We start from the raw sequence: 18,756 nt of genomic DNA, 5'->3' as shown, positions 1-18,756 counted from the left end.
TTCAGACCCCAAGCAGTGTGTAGTTATGAGCATAGCTCTAATCCAGCTCTGCCTCTTAGAGCTGTGTGACCTCTCTGCCTCAGTTTCCCCCTACTTCATAAGATTGCTATGAGAATTATGTGAGTCATTTTTACTGTGAAATAAGATAAGGTGCTTTGGGGACTTCCTTGGGTGTCCAGTGGTTGAGAATCCACCTTCCAATACAGGGAATGCGGGTTTGATCCCTGGTCGGGGAACTAAGGTCCCACGTGCCACGGGGCAACTAAGCCCACGCGCTGCAACTACTGAGCCCACACCTCACAACTAGAGAGCCCGTGTGCCGCAACTAGAGAAAAGCCTACGCGCCTCAATGAAAAGCCTGCGTGCCACAACTAAGACCCAACGCAGCCAAAAAAATAATAATAGTAATAAAATACAGATAATAATATCTGTCAGTATTAAAAAAAAAAAGGTAAAGTGCTTTGCTGGGATCTTAACGTGTTTTCTCAGCAGAATCAGAGCCCCCGGTCTCCGGACGGACCCCAGTCCAGCATTCCTTTCGTCACATCACATTGCTTCAGCTTTCTGGGTCAGGAGGACTTCCGAAATCCAGTTCTTTAAAGAAATGTCAAATATATATATATATATATATATATATATATATATATATGTTTTGCCTGCTTTAACAAACAAAACAAAAAAAATTATCATAAGCCAATGGCCCTGGGAACGATTTAAGGAAAAAAGAATCCTTAAGTCCCCAAAGGTAGAAAAGTTCTTCTGAATCAGTCCACTTAGTTGAGTGTGTGTGTTTTACTGGGGGTACGTGCACGTTTTTTGGGGGTGCTTGCTAATAACATCTCAATGTGCTTTGCTTCCTGTGGCCGAGGCTCTAACGACAAGCTGTATGTGTTACAGTGGGGACCCGACGGTGGCTTTCCCGCTCCCCGTGGCCGAGGCCTGGGAGAAGAGGCGCTCTATGATAACGCGGTCCTGTACGATAACTTGCCGTCTCCGAAAATCTTTGCTCGGTACCCTCCTGCTGACAGGAAGGCCGCTAGGCCATCTCCTGACAAGCTGTCCTGTAACCACTACAAACACCCTGCCTCTTCCGGCCCGCCGGCCTCCCCGTCTGTCACTAACACCTCTTCTCTGGGGAGGGCATCTCTCGGGCTCAGCTCACAGGTACAGCATCTCATTCTGTCTTCTAGAATCGCCTTAAGTCACAGTCCTCTCTCAGGGCTTTGCAGTGAGAGTCTGTTCACCAGCTTGTGGGCAGTGAACCCCATCAAGGGTAAAGCGCAGTTTTTTCCCTCAACTAGAATAGAATCTGCAAATACACAACGTTTGGCCACCCAGGAATGGATTAAATACAGTAAGTCCCCTACATACGAACCTTCAAGTTGTGAACTTTTCAAAGATGGGAACATGCCCCTCTCTGCCAGCTGCCGTACTGGGCTACTGTACTTTTCAAGGTACTGTACTGTAAGATGAAAAATGTGTTCTTTATTTTTTGTGTTTGTTTTTTATGTGTTATTTGTGTGATTATAAACCTATTATATAAACCTGTACAAGTATTACTAGCCTATTATATAAACCTATACAAGTACTGTAAACCTATTACAGTACAGTATTTTTAGCCGATTATGTTAGTTGGGTACCCAGGCTAACTTTACAAACAAATTGGACTTTACGAATGCGCTCCTGGAACAGAACTCATTCGTATGTGGGGGACTTACTGCACACCTAACCAGCTCATGGTTTACGTTCTGTATTTCTTTGCCTGTGCCTGGCTCTCTTTCCATTCTTGGGAAGTTCCCCAGTGAATTTTGTGAATTACGGCAGTTAAAGGCAAAGATGTTAAAGAGGACAGGGACGGTGGGACAGTAAACGTTTTCAGAAGATTTTTGAGCTGCCAGTTCCTTTCCTGTGTTTCCATAACACGTAAGTGAGGAATGGTGGGCTTCACGTGGCAAATGCTTTTCGGTCTTTAAACATTAAATAGGATTATTCCGAGAACTACAGTATTTTCCCATAATGTACTCCCTAAAAGTGTACTCCCTAAAACCAAGTAGATAATAAGGATTTTGGATTATAATTGAATGGTCAGTAACCTTGATATTGAACTATTGTCCATCTCACACCTCGTACTGGTGGCAAAAACAGTAACATTTCAGTGTAAATATAATTTTGTGTTTTAATGCATGTCAACCTAAGATTTTCTTATGCTTTGAGTAAAGATCTAAGCGCCACATGGAAGAATATTCTACAATCATAAAGCAGAGGGGCACATTTTTAGTTATTTTCTTTTCCTTCCATTTTTGGAGTAATCTTAAGAAAATGATGAATGCCAAGTAAGATTCTCGAATTTCAGAGAGTTATAGCAGTTCTTCGAAACCAATTCATTTCATCAACGTCACGTGAGAAGATTTTTGTTTGTTTGTTATTTATAACAACTGTTAGAGATTCTCATTCACTGAATCTGAGGGGCCCAGGCCGATGTATGGTCAGACATGGGAGCCATTGGCTTCTAGTTTTTTTGAGTATTTACTAAAAAGTCTGGTAGGTCATGTGCTTCCCCCACTAAGTGAATGTGTCTCTGGCAATGTATTTATCTGTCTTTTTATTGGTATTAGAGTTCCCTTGGGTAAAAATTACGGGACGAAATATACTGTCTTGTACATTTGAATTGTCCCAGATTAGTTTGGAATCAGTCATTCGATATGTGGTTCATGTATGTTTGTATTTTGTTCATTTTTATTTTAAGTAGGAAACACATTTGCAAGCCGTTTACCTTTAGCTGTCGTGTCCTCATTTGGCCATTTGAATGGGGGACCTACTGTTTAATGGAGAGAGCTCACACTCCCTACACACCTACCGTATGTGGGCTGTAGGTGTGTGTGCTGTGTCAGTTAACCTTCTGAGGAACCGTGTGGGAGACATCAGTATCTTTATATTTTTAAATGAGCACACGGAGGCTCAGAAAACAATGATGTGCCCAGCGTCTCCTATGACGGAGCGGGAATTTGAAGCTTCCAAAACCCAGGCCCACAACAGTAAGAAACGTGGTGTGGCAGAGAAGCTCGGGCTTGGACGTGTACAGTCAGCCTTTGCTGTTCGGCTGGACTTACGACCCAACCAAGGTACACGTGCATCACTTAAGCAAAATGCACTATGGGTCGGCTTGCAGCCACCAAAGAAGTGAGGGGTATGTTGAATTTTTTTAAAAACCCTGTGGTTAGTTAAAATTTAGTTCATGCTGTTTCTATATTTTGCCTCGTTTGCTTCCTTCCTCAGACCCCGTCAGTGAATCAACAGGTACTTATTTATCCAATTAGGACATCAGTATAGAAACCCTGGAAGTTGAACTCTTAAGTGCACGGTCATGCTACTTCCCCGAAGAGTGTTCCACCAAAATTAAAGCTGTTTATCTTTGGAAACACAGACTTTTAGTAAAATGTCAACCAAATGCTCTCAGATACCCACTGTCTGTGCCAGTGTCTTGGTCGGCGTGTGTGATCTCCTGGTCGAAATAGGTGACTTGTGGTGCGTCCCAGCTGCAGACATCCTAGTGTACCTCGTTTGTTTTGAACCTCGGTGCTAGAACCTTCTTAGCTGCTCTGGGAAAGTCACAGCAGTGCAGTGCTGGGAAACCAGATTGGTTTTCTACCACCCGCGTTTTTTTCTGCCTATGCTCCGTTCTACTTGAAGAGCTAGGGACTGAAACAATTTACTGCAAAAACCCCAAGGTTTTTGTCTGTTTGTTTTTAATTCTCTCATTTGTTTATTTCAACAGTTGAAGGGTAAAAAGCCGCCCCCCATGGCATCCAACGGGGTTACGGGAAAAGGCAAGGCTCTGAGCAGTCAGCAAAAAAAAGCTGATTCAGCGGCTGGCGTGAAGCGAACGCCTTCAAGTAAGTTGAACCTTCGATTTCCCACGTTCTAGCTTTGGGTGCAGTGTGCAGAGTTGGGGCTGTCTAGCCACCTTCCTCCCTGACCTGAGCAGGCGGAGAATGCCAGGTTGGGGGGCCAGCTGGAGAGGTGGTACCATTTGCATCCGATCCTTCCTCGTTTGCTGGATTGAGGGATGACCATGATTTTTTAGCCCAGCTTTTATTTTATAACTGTTGCATATACAAGGAAAGACAAAGCTGGCTTGACTGTAGAGTTGGCTGTGCGCACTTCCGTGTGAGGCAGCTCGCGGGCGCAGCTCGCAGTCCTGCTGCGAGTGGCCCTGGACGGTGGGTCAGGACACCTCGGTTTGTGTCCCTGATCTGCTGAGTGAGTGAGTGACTTGGGTTGAGTCACATAGACTCTCTGAAGCCAGCCTCTGCGTGTTAGAGGTGTAGACGTTTCTGTGGCTGAAATAGTTGGGGTAGCTCGTGTACCTCAGAGCACGGGAGACTGTCAGGGTCTGTAAGGAATGAACATTTTGGTACATGACTCTTTTTGAATTATGGTTTTCTCAGGGTATATGCCCAGTAGTGGGATTGCTGGGTCATATGGTAGTTCTATTTGTAGTTTTTTAAGGAACCTCCATACTGTTCTCCATAGTGGCTGTACCAGTTCACATTCCCACCAGCAGTGCAAGAGGGTTCCCTTTTCTCCACACCCTCTCCAGCATTTATTGTTTCTAGATTTTTTGATGATGGCCATTCTGACCGGTGTGAGGTGACACCTCATTGTAGTTTTGATTTGCATTTCTCTAATGATTAATGATGTTGAGCATTCTTTCATGTGTTTGTTGGCAATCTGTACATCTTCTTTGGATAAATGTCTATTTAGGTCTTCTGCCCATTTTTGTATTTGGTTGTTTGTTTTTTTTGATACTGAGCTGCATGAGCTGCTTGTAAATTTTGGAGATTAGTCCTTTGTCAGTTGCTTCGTTTGCAAATATTTTCTCCCATCCTGAGGGTTGTCTTTTGGTCTTGCTTTCTTGACATCAGCTCACCTGTGCTTCCCTTCTCCTCGGACACACATTCAAGCAGCCAGTTGGGCCAAACCCTCCTCCTCATCCGTTTACTGGGCTTCTTTTTTCACCTTATTTTTCTAGCAAATCTTATTTCGCTCATGCAGTTGGGTGTATTTATATTCCCTTAAAATTTGAGTGTTGTCCACCTGGGGAGGGGCAGGTGGGGGGGGCAGTAACGTGTCTGAAAAGCTTTGTTATGTGAGACCTGAACTGCAGGAAATCTCTGTCTGCATAACATTCCTCTCTCTCTCAGCACCTGTGCTTATTTTATTTCTTAGATGATGCATTCCTGTATATTATGAGGGCTTCTGTAGGGAATTTTTATTAACCTCGGTGACATCCAATGACGAAAAAAGGGAAAAATCATTGTGCTCCGTGTTTTTGCTGAGTTCAGGCAGTTGCATTATAGCCTGGACGGGGTTCATTGCATGGGGACCAAATGATGTGGAAGGTGGTAAGCGATTGCACACAGGTTTGTCGGGGAAACATCTTAGATCAGAAATGAGTGGACAGAGTTTGGACTGTGCTCTGTTTATAGAACATGTGGTTACCCAAGCCACTAAGAGCAGTGATTTTGTTTCAGGTTGTTGATTTGGTCACCCTCATGCCGCGATCCTTTTAATATCATTCTGTGGGTGGGGTTGGTTGGTTTTTAGAGAGGGGAAGATGGAGCGGGGAGTGATGACCTTGTACCTGCCTTCATAAATTGCAGTTTTCATGCAGTCACGATGGTTTACATTGTAAGAATCGGCGAATTCGGTGTTTAGGACAGGCGCTAGAAATCGTTAGAAATGGCTCACCATTGTCTGGCAGAGTGGACAGGGTTCCGGGGGCTCCCTTATCACTGCCAGGGATGAGAGCTGCCAGGGAGTGTCCACCACGGCCCGAGTATCACATGATTCTGTTAGGTGGGTTTTAGTACATGTATCGAATTTTTTTTTTTAACCCCACAAGTTAGGCCTTAGCACTTCTGCTTTATAGAGGGTGAAGCTGAGCCTTCGGGGGATTAATTGCTTGTCCACAATCATGGTCTCTTCCCTGGTCAACTGCCTTTATTATTAACCATTACACCGCCCTCCATGGCTTCTCCCCAGAAGTCGTTTCTAGTCTAATAAGGGAGTCAGACATGCAAATAAACCAGCATGGTATATACCATGGAATGTGAGCTCACAGGTGCAGTAGGTGCAGGAGGCCTTGGGTCGTCGTCAGGTTTGAGCCGTTCGCTGTCAGAGGCCGTTGGGAGGCCACAGAAGCTGCAGAATCGTGAGCCCTTATTGCTATTGAAAGGCCAGAATAATTCGAGGACAAGAGCGTTGGGTCGGGATTTTAATGCACTATTAACTAGTAGTGTGGTGTTGGCCAGATCTCTAAATTTTCCTTAAGTCTGGTTTCCTCTTCATTCATTTATCCACTCACTTTATTTAATGAGCATTTACATAGTGCCCATTCTGTGCTTGCTCAGAGTTCTGTATAAGTGTTACTTTAATCCTCGTAACAGCCCTGTGAAGTACCTGCCCTTACTACCCCCATTGCACAGATGAGGAAACTGAGACACAGAGAGATGAAGTGCCTTGTTGAAGGTCACACAGCTCAAGTGGCAAGCTGGGATTCCCACCTGGGCGGTCGGGCTCCAGACACTGCTCTGGGTGCCCCTCCATTTTCTAATTTGCTCAGTCACTCACTCAGTGGTTATTTATCGTGTGCTCCATCCATGCCAGGTACCCGCCCCACTGGAGGTGGGGATAGCGCCGTCAGGTCAGCAAAAGAGTTGGACGGCACAGTTTTAAGGGTCAGACATGACAGTGTAATGGAAGTGTTTTGAAAACTACAGAGAACTACACACATCAAGAGATTGTTTCTGATGTTGGTAGACGCTCTCTTTTCAGATGACAGAATGTTTTGTTCACTCTCGACCTTGCTGAAGATTATATGTTGCATGCCTCAAAGGGAGGCGTTAAAGGAATTTCCTAACATTCTATTTTCATTTTAAATATTTGTTTCAAAGGGGCAGTGGCTGAGAGTCCGCCTGCCGATGCAGGGGACACGGGTTCACGCCCCGGTCCGGGAAGATCCCACATGCCGCGGAGCGGCTGGGCCCGTGAGCCACGGCCGCTGAGCCTGCGCGTCTGGAGCCTGTGCTCCGCAACAGGAGAGGCCACAACAGTGAGAGGCCCGCATACCGCAAAAAAAAAAAAAAAAAATTTGTTTCAAAGAATATTGGATAATCTGAAACGGTCACTTTTCTGTTTGGTTGAAAGCTGCCCTGCTGTCTCTCTTGTTGAATTAGCAAAGTGACTATAGCTTCGAGTTTATGTCACTGAGTAGGCCGCTTAAACAGGCTTTATCATCTACTTGGTTAAACCTAATTTCCTGTTGATGCTTTTTCTTTTCAAGATGCTGACCAGTACAAATATGGCAAGAACCGGGTGGAAGCGGATGCCAAGCGGCTGCAGGCCAAAGAGGAGGAGCTGCTGAAGAGGCGGGAAGGCCTGCGGGACAGGCTGGCCCAGCTGCGGAAGGAGAGGAAGGGCCTGAGGGCCGCCATCGAAGTGAACACCGGTACGAGGGGCCTGCTTCTGCTGGCGCCAGAGTCTAGGCTTATCCTCTTGCGCCCTCGGCGTCTGAACCTCGCGAGGCTCTCCTCTTAGTAAGACCGTGTCATTCCATGCAGTGCTTCTTGCAGTTCGGAAGCCTTGGTGGTAAGCCCAGGGCAGGTGCCACAATGTGGAATAATGGACCAGGCAGGAGGAGGCCGGGCCTGGACCTCAACTCGCTGGCTGAGGCTGGGTAGGTGCTGGGGAGCTGTCCCAGCCTTGGGGGCTGACAGCAGAGCTCGTTGGGAGCACAAGCCTCGGGGCTCAGGAGTTACGGTCACTGTGTGTGAGGGGCGGTGTCTCAGCAGGACGGGTAACACTCAGAAGCCCAGCTGAGAGGTCTTTGCATGGGTAGAAGGAGCCCTCCGTTCCCTGAGGAGGGACTGGTGAGGGCCAGACCGTGATGGATTCGTGGAAGGGACCCGGGGAAGGGGGGACAACCCCAGAGAGGAAAGAAGAGGGAGACGCGGGTGAGGACCACAGCCGTGTCTCTGGATCAGCCCGTCTGTCCTCCTTGGCAGGAGCTGGCTGTGTGGTTCCTGGCTCCGGCGCTGGGGCTGCTGAAATGTATGTCTCCTCAGCTCAAGACTGAGTCGGATCCTGGGGCAAGGCCGACTCTCTAGGTTTCAGTTTCCGGCCTCGGGGGTTAAGGAGGAGGAATGTAGAGACCAGGATGATCCCAAGAGGAAGAACCTGCTTTCCAGCGGCTTCTGTGCCGGAGGAGTTGGCGTGTTACAGCAGTTAGTCGTCAGGTCCAGCCTTCCCTGACTTCGTGCCTATATGGTTTTTAAGAAAGAAAGTGCTTTCAGAGTTTAAAGAACGTGAGGCTGGGTGTGGGCCGAGCCTGTTTGAGACAGCCTGTAGGAGGGTCAGGAGGTGGCAATCTCCCATGAGGCCCCGCCCCCGGGGGATCAGAGGCTCCGTCAGAGAACTGGACGGGAGCCTTCAGGTCAGCAGGACAGGAGGAGAATTTCTTCCCACCGTTGTTTCCAGTTTGTAGGACAGTGAAGATGCAGAAAGATGAGATCAGCTTTGGGCCTTGAAAAAGAGATTGTCACGTGCTACCAGGTGGTCGGCCAGGCCTGTGCTCTCAAGTCGATTAACCCTGGGGATCGCTTTCCTTATCTGTCCGGTGGGCAAATTGCCGGCCTTCCTGTGCCACTGTAACACGTTTCCAATAAGATGAGTAAAGCGAATGTGCTGTGGAGATGCAAGCTCTACTGTATTGTGACCATAGGGGCAAGTAAGATGACTCAGAGTAGAGAAACATATTCGGACTTTCAAGTCAGTGGCACCTTTGGAAGCCACCTAGGCCAAGTTCCTCATTTTAAAATGAGTGTATTCATATATACAATGGAATATTACTCAGCCATAAAAAAGAAATGAAACTGAGTTATTTGTAGTGAGGTGGATGGACCTAGAGACTGTCATACAGAGTGAAGTAAGTCAGAAAGAGAGAAAAACAAATACCGTATGCTAACACATATATATGGAATCTAAGAGAAAAAAAATGTCATGAAGAACCTAGGGGCAGGACAGGAATAAAGATGCAGACGTAGAGGATGGACTTGAGGACACAGAGACGGGGAAGGTTAAGCTGGGACGAAGTGAGGGAGTGACAGGGACATACATATACTACCAAGTGTAAAAACGATAGCTAGTGGGAAGTAGCCGCATCGCACAGGGAGATCAGCTCGGCGCTCTGTGACCACCTAGAGGGGTGGGATAGGGAGGGTGGGAGGGAGATGCAAGAGGGAGGAGACGTGGGGATGTATGTAGATGTGTAGCTGATTCACTTCGTTATAAAGCAGAAACTAACACACCATTGTAAAGCAATTATACTCCAATAAAGATGTTAAAAAACTTTTTTTAATGAAATGAGGGGCTTCCCTTGTGGCGCAGTGGTTGAGAGTCCGCCTGCCGATGCAGGGGACGCGGGTTCGTGCCCCGGTCCGGGAGGATCCCACATGCTGCGGAGCGGCTGGGCCCGTGAGCCATGGCCGCTGAGCCTGCGCGTCCGGAGCCTGTGCTCCACAACGGGAGAGGCCACAGCAGTGAGAGGCCCGCGTACCGCAAAAAAAAAAAAAAAAAAAAAAAATGAGTGTATTGGGCCCAGACCCCAAACTCCTGGCATTTGTGAGAGTCAAGGTCCTGTGCTTCCTGGTCCGTATTCTTCCAGCTGCAGCAAAAGAGAACAGTTAGGAAGGGACCCTGCTCCTTTCAGGAAGAGCTGGATTTGAGTTTTGTGGGAAGGACCCTAGGCAGGGGAGCTCAACCCCCAGATTGTGCGGAGCTCCTTTCAGGGGCACCGCATGTCCATCCTCTGTTATCTTGAAACCTTTGTCTTCGGCTGGAGCAGTCGTGTTTCTCTGGGATTTCAGGCAGGAAGACCCAGGTGATCCTGGAAGAGAAGCTGAAGAAGCTGGAGGAGGAATGTAAGCAGAGGGAGACAGAGCGCGTCAACCTGGAGCTGGAGCTGACAGAGGTCAAGGAGAGCCTCAAGAAAGCCCTGGCCGGCGGGGTCACCCTGGGGCTGGCCATCGAGCCCCGGCCGGGGACGTCGAGTCCACAGGTAACGCCTGCCGCTCCCCGGGAGAGAGATGGGGGTCGCTTCCTCAGGTCACTGCTCCTCCGTTGTCCCCAGCATCAGCACCGCAGAGACGCAGCTCCCATGTCCATTTCAAACACTCTTCTTGGCTGTGTTTTAAGTTCATGGACGTGGAATTTTCTTATGTCTTTCACTGAAGTTTTTCAAAGGTGGTGGAAACACTGAGTCTCTTTTCTTTCCCCCCTTGTGCAAAATCTGAGTGTCATGAGTACAGTTCTTTTGATCTCTTCGGAGCCACGTCCTCATTTGATGCCAGTGCATTAGATAGAAACCTTTGTTCAGTGTGGCGGAGTTTTACAACATGCCTAGCATGTCTGTCCTGAGAATGATGCCAGATGCTGGGGACACGGAAATGAGTGAAACCGTCTGTAACCTCGGAATCTAACAGAACGAACGAATTAGACACAAATTAGCACCTCGAGTGATTTGCTGCCCACTGTCATTGGGGAGCTTGCTCTTTTCCACGAGCTGTTCCGTTGAGTCAGACGTGATGGCTTCTGTTTTCCACATGAGGAGCCAGAGGCCCAGAGAGCTTTTGCCTAAGAGCACAGCCCTGGGCCAGCTCCTCCCGCGTCCTGGGGCTTGGGAGGACCCACAGGCAAGGTTTCTGGGTTATGGGTGTGTGGCACCCCTGAGGTCCTGTCACCCACCCTCACCGCCCCCCCAGGCAGTGGTCACCTCATTCTCCCATTGTCTGCAGAGACCATCTCAGAACTTCTCCAGTCGCCGGTCCCTCTCCAGCGACCGCCCCTCACTTTCAGAGGATTCCCCCCTCCACCCCCAGACCTCTTGGCAGAGCCAGCGGCAAAGTGCGGGCTTCCACCACCAAAACCATGACATCAACCGAGCCGCCCGTCCTCTGGGGCACAGCACAGCACAGCAGGGAGTTGAGAAAAGCAGGCTCTGTGAGCAAAGAGGCCAGGGCTCGAGACGACTTCCCTTCCGCAGGCCTCGATTTTCCATCTGTGAAATGCGGATGGTGCTGTCGCCTCCTGCGTGGGCTCGTGTGTGCGAAAGCTCTGGGCATGGTGCCTGGCCTGCGAAAGTGTCCATCCACTCGTGTGTTCACCAGCTCGTTGATATGTAGTCACTCATTCAACAAATTAGATACATGTGTGCTGTGCCCCGTCTGTGTGCTGGAAACGGTTGCAGGTGCAGCAGTGGACCTCGTGGATGAGAATCTCTCTTTCCGTGGAGCTCGTATTGTAGCAAGGGAGGACCGCTAGGCCAGGGAAAGACACTCACATCAGGCACTGAAAGGTGCTGGGGGGAGCAGTCCAGCAGGGGCTTTTCAGCGTCCGGCCAAACCGGGGACCGAGGGTGTACTAAGGTGGCCAGTTCTCCCCGAAGAGTGGTGGCAGGGCTGTGAGTGCTGGCCCATGCGGGGCAGGGGTCTGTCCCAGGGGCCCCCGGGGACCCGTGTCGGAGGCAGACTGGAGGCAGGAAAGCCTCTTGACCTCCCAGGAGGGGCCTGAGGATTCGCTGGCATCGCCATCCTTGGTCCCATTGGATGGAGATGTGGCTCCAGATCCACCCCCTGCTGACCTCTCAGGCATCTCCCACGCCCTCCTGCTGTATCTTCACCTCTCCCCCCTCCTCGCTTCCTTCAAAGCATCGACAGAGTCTGTAGTGTGTCCCATCTTACAAAACAGATTCTGCCCCAGCCCCACGTCCCCTGCAGACGCTGTCCTGTGTGCCCAGGTGTCCACTCACCCACCTGCTGCGGTTTGGCTGCCCTGGAGCTGCCTCCCCTGACATGACCTCCGCCCTCACCTCCCCAGGTCTGGACGTCTCCGGGCACCGCTCACCGCTCTCTGTGTCTGGGGTGACCCTGCATTCTCCGGGGCTCTCTCTGCCCCTCTGAGGGTATCCCCCTCGGCCCCCTCTCATCAGCTCTCCTTCCTTTTGCCCTGTGCTCTTGAGGGTACGGGCCTGGCTTGATAAAGCTCCTGCTATCAGGCCACGGGGCCACTGCTCCCTTCGCAGGGCCCCTCCTCGGACCTCGTGCCACGCTCTGCCTTCTCCCCACCCTGACCACATCCTTGGGCCAGCAGCTCATTAGCTGTCCTAGGGGAGCGCCGTGGGCCGCCCTCCTCGGAGCCCAGCTTAGCCCCCCGGGGGTGGGCGGCGTGGTCCTCTCCTTCCCACCGGCCACGGCACCCACAGCCCAGCCGGCGTGGCCTTTGGAGGCATTTCCGAGTGAGCGAGCACGTGCGGAAAGTTGGCTGCTGGGGACCCGCGCTTAATCGCCCCCAGAGAGGTTCTAAGCAGCCCATTTGAATGATCATTAAGACACCGTTCTCCTCAAACGACGTTGGGTGTCACCTAACCGGTATTTTAAGTCACACATTAACACAGCCAGAGCAGGGAGAGGTCAGTCCGCGGAGACCTCCTTTGGGGGGGGACGTACAGCGGATTGTCGACTTTTTCCCCAAAGAGCAGCTTGTAGTCTCCCGTGGAGACTTGGCGACTGCAGACTCACTTTGTTCCATCGTAAGTCTTGCTTTGACCTGCGGAGACCGTGCTGTAAACAGTCGGGAATCCTCGGTATCCATGTGTTTGGTCGCTGCAGGGAGCCCCACCCTGAGGAAGTGGATCCCGTGAGCTTGTGCTCCCCCATCCTGGTCACCGGTGGTTTCTGCCCCTGGTGCTGTAGCCTAGGAGCAACCTGAAATCAGAAAGGTCTTTACAGGCCTTCATGTCAGAGGCTGCCCCCGCAGGGCTGGGAGAGCCCGCGCTGAGTGCGGGGCAAAGCGTCCTTCAGAGCCTCAGTCTCTCCAGCTGTAAAATGCATATTTTAAGGGTGCTTTTAGAGTGGGGCTCTGTGAGGTGGTCCTATTACTGTTGTTATCGTTTTTGCCTATCTCCAGAACTTGTTTTATTCTTTAAGCCATTTTCCTAGGGGAAAATACTGATGACTTGGAAACCATACCTCACCCAACGTCTTCTCTTTCCATTAACAGTCTCCAGTTTTTAGGCACCGGACTCTGGAGAACTCGCCCATGTCCAGCTGTGAGACCAGTGATGCAGAGGGCCCAGTGCCCGTGAACAGTGCGGCCGTCCTGAGGAAGAGCCAGCCGGCCCCCGCCAGCTCCCCCTGCCGGGGACACGTGCTTCGGAAGGCCAAGGTGAGATCCCGCCCCTCCTGCTTGCGGGGGCGGGGGGGGGGAGGCCAGCACTGCTGGGGAACGGGCATCCCGGGGCGGGTGGGGGACGCCGGCACTGCTGGGGAACGGGCATCCCGGGGCGGGTGGGGGACGCCGGCACGGCTGGGGAACGGGCATCCCGGGGCGGGTGGGAGACGACGGCACTGGCACAGGCAAGGTGTGGTGGAGGCACTTCAGCCTCAGACTTTGTGGGTGGGGTGCAGGAGCTCAGTGTGGCCTCCTGTTCCAGTTCTGCAGCTTCTATATTAGATGCCATTGCACGAGTATCTACCCAGTTTTTCCTAAAGTCAGACCCTCCTACAGGAATCCTCCTTTTCAAAGGCAAAAAAGACCAGAACTTGTCTCTAGGCCTGGACCATCTGTTTTCAGGAAAACCAGCAGCATGGTTCTGTGTCCTGGCTTCTCCTGACCTGTTCTTTCATTGGTGAAGTAGAGATTGGCCAGTGACCGCTGGGATCCTTTAAAAAATCAAAAGTCGAGGCAGACTCTTCTCCATACCCTCTGCTTCCCAGCCCCGCCGTAGCCTGTAATCCTGTACCCGAGGGGCCATTCTGTAGTACCTTCCAGTCTTCTGATGGGATTGGCCACTAACGATTTTTGATGCTAAGCTTTAAAATCTCAGAGAATTTTTAAAAACTATAGTTTATCAAAGCAAACAGCTCCTGGCGGCTTAACTGAAAGTGTGTGGTATGAAAAACTCTACTTGGTACAGTCAGGCTAATGCATCCAGATGTGTTTAATTTGTTGTGATGAACGTGGAGGCCAGACATCCTCCCCTCACTGTCTCTGGGACCCTATCTTGCTGTCATTACCTCCGTTCTTTGGCAGCTTTGGAACCCATTCCAAATTGGCTAGAAATCTGTTGTTTTCTGACAAACGGATGTGGTGTCAGATGTGAATGTGCGTGTTAACCTCTGGCTGCTGTGTTCACGGAGGGTCCCTGCCGATGAGGGTTAGAAACGGCATCCTGGAATATCTGTCTTCGTAGCGTGTGCGTTTGACTGAGCCTGTGCGTTGATAAATTCGGGGAAAAGGAGAATTACTGCGCGTCATTTGTGACTTTCCTCGGCATGCGTCAGGTGTTCTTCGTTTGCAGAGGGGTATGTTTTGCCTGAGAGATGTTTAGAATAGAGCTGTCCCGTAAAGTCCCCCTAATTATTGGCAGAAGGGAAATGCAGTAAAAATAGTTCATTTATTTCTCTACTGTCAAAGAAATCAGTTTCCAGTTCTGTCAGTCCAGCCTCTGAAAGGGCTACGTTTTCCATGCCTGCGCTCACCGTCCCGAGGCTCAGTACTCTGCACTTCCTGCCCCCTTTTCACAATAAATGTAAAACGTGTGGTTTTGGCCGGTTCAGATGCACAGCTGGCTGTTCAGACTGGACCACATCCTCCCTGAAGGCGTGGGATCGAGCAGGGGTTTCCCAGGATTCCTGAGAATAGTGGCAGGGGACCCACGGCTGGAGGGCGGGGTGGTGGCCTGGCCTCTTGCCTCTGGGAGCGTCCGTGCACCTGTAGATGCATCACACACGTGGCCTCCTCTTGCACCCTGGCCTTTTTTCTGAGGACCTTTCTGAGTCTGACTCGTTCTGGGCTCGGAAACCGTTACCCCAGGCTGTATTCCTGGAATAATTTCCCATTCCCAATGAGGGATGCTCTGGAGTGTGAGGGAGCGCGCTTCTGAAACTCAGAGCGTTTCAAGTCACCTGTCACGGGGTTTCCCAGCCGAGAAGGGGGCTGAAGGGCCCCGACGTCCAGCTCCAGGCCCAGCATTCTCCCCGCAGCCTGGGAACTCCAGGTGCCGAGGGACGTTCTGGGAGCCGGGGCGTGGTGGCTGCAGTGCTTTCAGAGCTGACACACGTGCCCCAGGTCCCAGCGTACCAGGACTGGGCCATCCCGAGCACGGGACACCCGCCTTCATGCAGCCTTTTCAGTGAAACACACGGCGGCCTTGGGTCCTCCCCATGTCCCCCTGGCTGGGCGTGTCTGTGGAGCTCCCTGCTTGGTGGCCAGTGTGACCTGTGCTTAGTCACACGATTACACGTGTAATCGTGTGTGTGAGGCTTTGGCAGCGTGTGCAGGCACATACACACGACTTCTCTCCAAGCCGGCGCCGCCCCAGAGGCTGGCGGCTGTGGAGGGAGGCATGCCGGGCGCCGGGCTCCCTGCCGCCCGGAGCATCACCTTTGCGCAGAGCAGCTGAGCATCCTCTCTGGGGAGCCCGGAATTGGGGGTGGGGCAGTGGGAGAGGCCACGAGGTCGTCCATGCCTCTGTAGGACCAGCGCCTGCACGTGCTCACGAGGTGCAGGCGGCTCAGTTTTGGTTTTGTTTCTGCCACGTTGGCTAACGCCATGCTTTTAACCATTAATGAAGCAAGCTTGTAGTTCGACGCTAAAAAAAAGGGGGAGAAATTCCTAATTTGATACAATATGAGAAGGTGTGCAGTGTACTCACGGCCCAGTTAGTGACCCCCTGGGGATACAGTGGGAGTCAGGCACTTGCATCAGACCAGCACTGCCGCGCTCGGTGCCCCCAGGGCAGGCGGGAGAGCCCTGCTTGGCGCCAGGCCCCGTGTGGGGACCGCCACGCCACGCGCACGTTCTCTAGATTTGCAGAGTCCTTAGTGGGACTCAGGCCCATCTCGGTTTGGGCCGTGTGGTGATCCTCAGCCTGTTGCCGGGGAACCTCGGTGCTGTTTCCACGGCAGCTGAGCCCATACCCTCTGGGGCACAGGTGTGGATGGGATGCAGCCTGACGTGTCCCAGCCCCGCATGTGCCCTTTTGATCTGTACACGCTTCCTCTTGCCTCGCTTGGCAGGAGTGGGAGCTGAAGAACGGGACATAGAGCTTGCGGACGCCCAGCTCGCACAGCGTCGTCCCATCGCGTGGCCGCAGGGAGCTGGCCCGGGCGCTCCAGCAGCAGGACTCGGGGTTTGCGGCCGGACCAGGACCCAGGACCTGGGTGCCAGGACCCTGGCCTGCCCGCTGTATCCTCTCTACTGTATAATGGTTCCCTTTAAAGAGATTTACTTGTAACACTTTGGCTTCCAACTTCATTTGTTTAAAGTCAGAAAAGGGACGGAAGGTATTGTGAGAGCCTCCCCTGGCGGATGGAGAAGCTGCATCTTCCCACGCAGGTAACTGATTGCTTTTACCAGTCTCAGCACTCACTCCCAGCCCAGACCGAAGATGAACGGCCGACAGGCCCTGGACGTGCTCCGTGCCCCCGGCCGGGGTGAGCGCGAGGCTTGGGCCTTGGGCTGCCCGCCCCTCGGCCAGGAGGATCCAGGGATGTCGCTGCAGCGTGAACAGCAGGAACCCGCACCCCGAGTCTCCGCCTCCCTCTCCCCACATGCCCGGCCCCCTCATCACTAGGGGTAATGGCGCCACAGAATCGTGCTGTGAAGCATTTTTTACCTTTTTAAAAAAAATTTTCTGGACAGTTGCTTCTGTCACCAGGATATGAAAAGCTGTCACTCTTCTTTAAACTTTAAAAACTTTTCTCTTTTTCTCCTGTGCCACGCTTATAGCTGCAAGGGTTTTTCAGAGGTTCTGTGTCATATTGTGTTATTTGTACGGCTTTTGAAAGGCAGCAGTGTTTTCGATATTTCACGCATATGTGTCCTTCCCGGCTTTTCCCAGCATCCAAACCCCTTCTACCCCTTCAGAGCAAGCGGGTGGCCCTCAGACACGGTCGGCCTCGGGGTGATGGTCACACTCATTCCCGAGGGGCACGTACGCCCTTTGAAAGGCAGCAGGTTCTGGGAACTGCGCAGCTTTAGGGCAGAAGAAGGACCCCCGAGAGCTTCTCTCCCATCCCCGCCCCTGTGACCCACCAGGGGACTTGGTTTACTGTTTCCCTCAGGGCGCGGCCGCCAGGTAGGGCCTCTCTGAGTTTCCCCGTTTGCCTCCAGAGGGATGTTTCTCGAAGCCTTCAGACACTAAGGCGTGAAGGGGACAGGCCAGTTCACAGGTAGAGGTAATGTGGGTCCAAGAACCAGGCTGGCTCTCCTCTGTCTGCAGAGGGACCTCTCAGGAATTCTCTTTGTGCAGCCACTGCCCAGAAAATATATCTGTCACCCCGGAGCCCTCGGCCGACTGACCGATGGGACCAAATCACACGCGGGGATGGGCTCTTTCTGCCTGCAGTTGGTGTAGGCCTGCCGTCCTCTGCTTCTCATCAGATACAGGAGCAGGAAGCAAGAAAACCGTGCACCTGCGAGCACATCCCGGGGGCGCCCACGGCCTCCGGGCCTTGCCAGTCAGGGTTGGAGTGGCCCTCGAGGCCAGCACGGGCCCGTTTGGTTTCACTGACCAGAGCCAGAGTGCGGTCTCAGCGGCTAAGAAAGTTCTGCAGCAGGACACGAAGGCTGTTTAGCTGGAGTCCACCTGAAACCTGGATTGGTTGCGAAGCCGTCTGCCAGGTCCGTGGGCTGCCCACTGGCGGCCTCACCTGCATGTAGCATGTTGGGCCCCCCAACCCTGACCCTGGGAAATCCAAGTAGGAAGTGGGGAGCGAGGGCCCTTCCAAGCCTCAGGCCCACCTTCCCGGCCCTGCTGGGGAGGAGGAGCCCCTCTCCCCATCAGCATAGGAAGCTAACTTTCCGTAAAGGGGAAAAGTGGGGTCCTGGCTGCCTTCCGGTCGAATGAATGTTCCCCAAATAAGGCTCTCAGGCTATCCTGGTTGGCAGCCAACTTGGCCCACGACAGCAGCCAGATTTTGATGGTTGCTCAGGAGGGAAGACATGACCTTAGCCCGGGGGCAGATGGGCACAGGTGGGTGGGCCGTTAGCAGAGGTCACCGCAAATGTCACCTCGACCATCGCTGTGGGTCACGCCCAAGGACACAGCCAACTGGTACCAGAGCCGGGATTTGCACCCTGGCCTTAAGGCTCCTGGTGTACGTATTCTGTGTTTAAAAACACCAGGTTTTTAAATTCACTTTCACGACCATAAGCCTTTTAAGGAGGATGGTGGATTCAATCCTGACGTCCCCCGGAGCCATTTAAAACGGCCCCGCGGAAGCCGAGGCCGCCAGCGCCGGGCTCCTTTGATGCCCTTGAGGTGTTCCCCTCGATGTCTTTAGATTTGATCAGAAAGTTAGTTTAAAGCGTTTGCTTCAAAATAAGTTATTTATTTGTATATGTTCAATAAATATAGTTTTTAATTTATATCTGTACATATTAGACACACCGTGGACATCCTGCCAGCACCCTGGCAGTGATCTCATTGCCCCCCCTTATCTCAGGGCAGCCGGGAGACAGCGGTGACAGAGCCAGGCTGCAGGGGTGGCCTGGCCTCGGCCCTCGCTCCGGGGTGCAGGTCACCATCCCCTCAGAGAAGTGGATTCTTGAGAAGTGTCCCCATTCCTCTGACAGACAGTCATGGTCACAGAGTGCTGGCCAAACTGTAACAGGATCCTAACTGAAATGAGACAC

The 18,756-nt window shown here is 51.9% G+C and overlaps 1 protein-coding gene across 2 annotated transcripts in view; it reads left to right on the top strand.

Moving 5' to 3' along the window:
* AFAP1 (actin filament associated protein 1) overlaps positions 1-18,422 on the top strand; it is a 148,399-nt gene extending 129,977 nt beyond the window's left edge. The window contains exons 13-17 of one of the 2 annotated variants that reach the window (XM_029235883.1): positions 3,776-3,893; positions 7,346-7,510; positions 9,927-10,117; positions 13,117-13,281; positions 16,137-18,422. In XM_029235883.1, coding sequence (XP_029091716.1) covers positions 3,776-3,893; positions 7,346-7,510; positions 9,927-10,117; positions 13,117-13,281; positions 16,137-16,163 — 666 coding nt within the window. In that variant the 3' untranslated portion in view covers positions 16,164-18,422. Of the gene's footprint in view, positions 1-3,775; positions 3,894-7,345; positions 7,511-9,926; positions 11,276-13,116; positions 13,282-16,136 lie in introns of those variants that run through there. The other variant, XM_029235882.1, reaches the window with a different exon arrangement.
* The last annotated feature ends 334 nt before the right edge of the window (positions 18,423-18,756 follow it).

Source organism: Monodon monoceros, unplaced genomic scaffold (genome assembly GCF_005190385.1).
Source record: "Monodon monoceros isolate NGI ecotype Baffin Bay Population unplaced genomic scaffold, NGI_Narwhal_1 Super_Scaffold_20, whole genome shotgun sequence".
In the NCBI taxonomy this organism is placed as follows: Eukaryota; Metazoa; Chordata; class Mammalia; order Artiodactyla; family Monodontidae; genus Monodon; species Monodon monoceros.
Note: the sequence above shows the minus strand (reverse complement) of the source record. Positions and strands in the feature narration are given on the sequence as shown.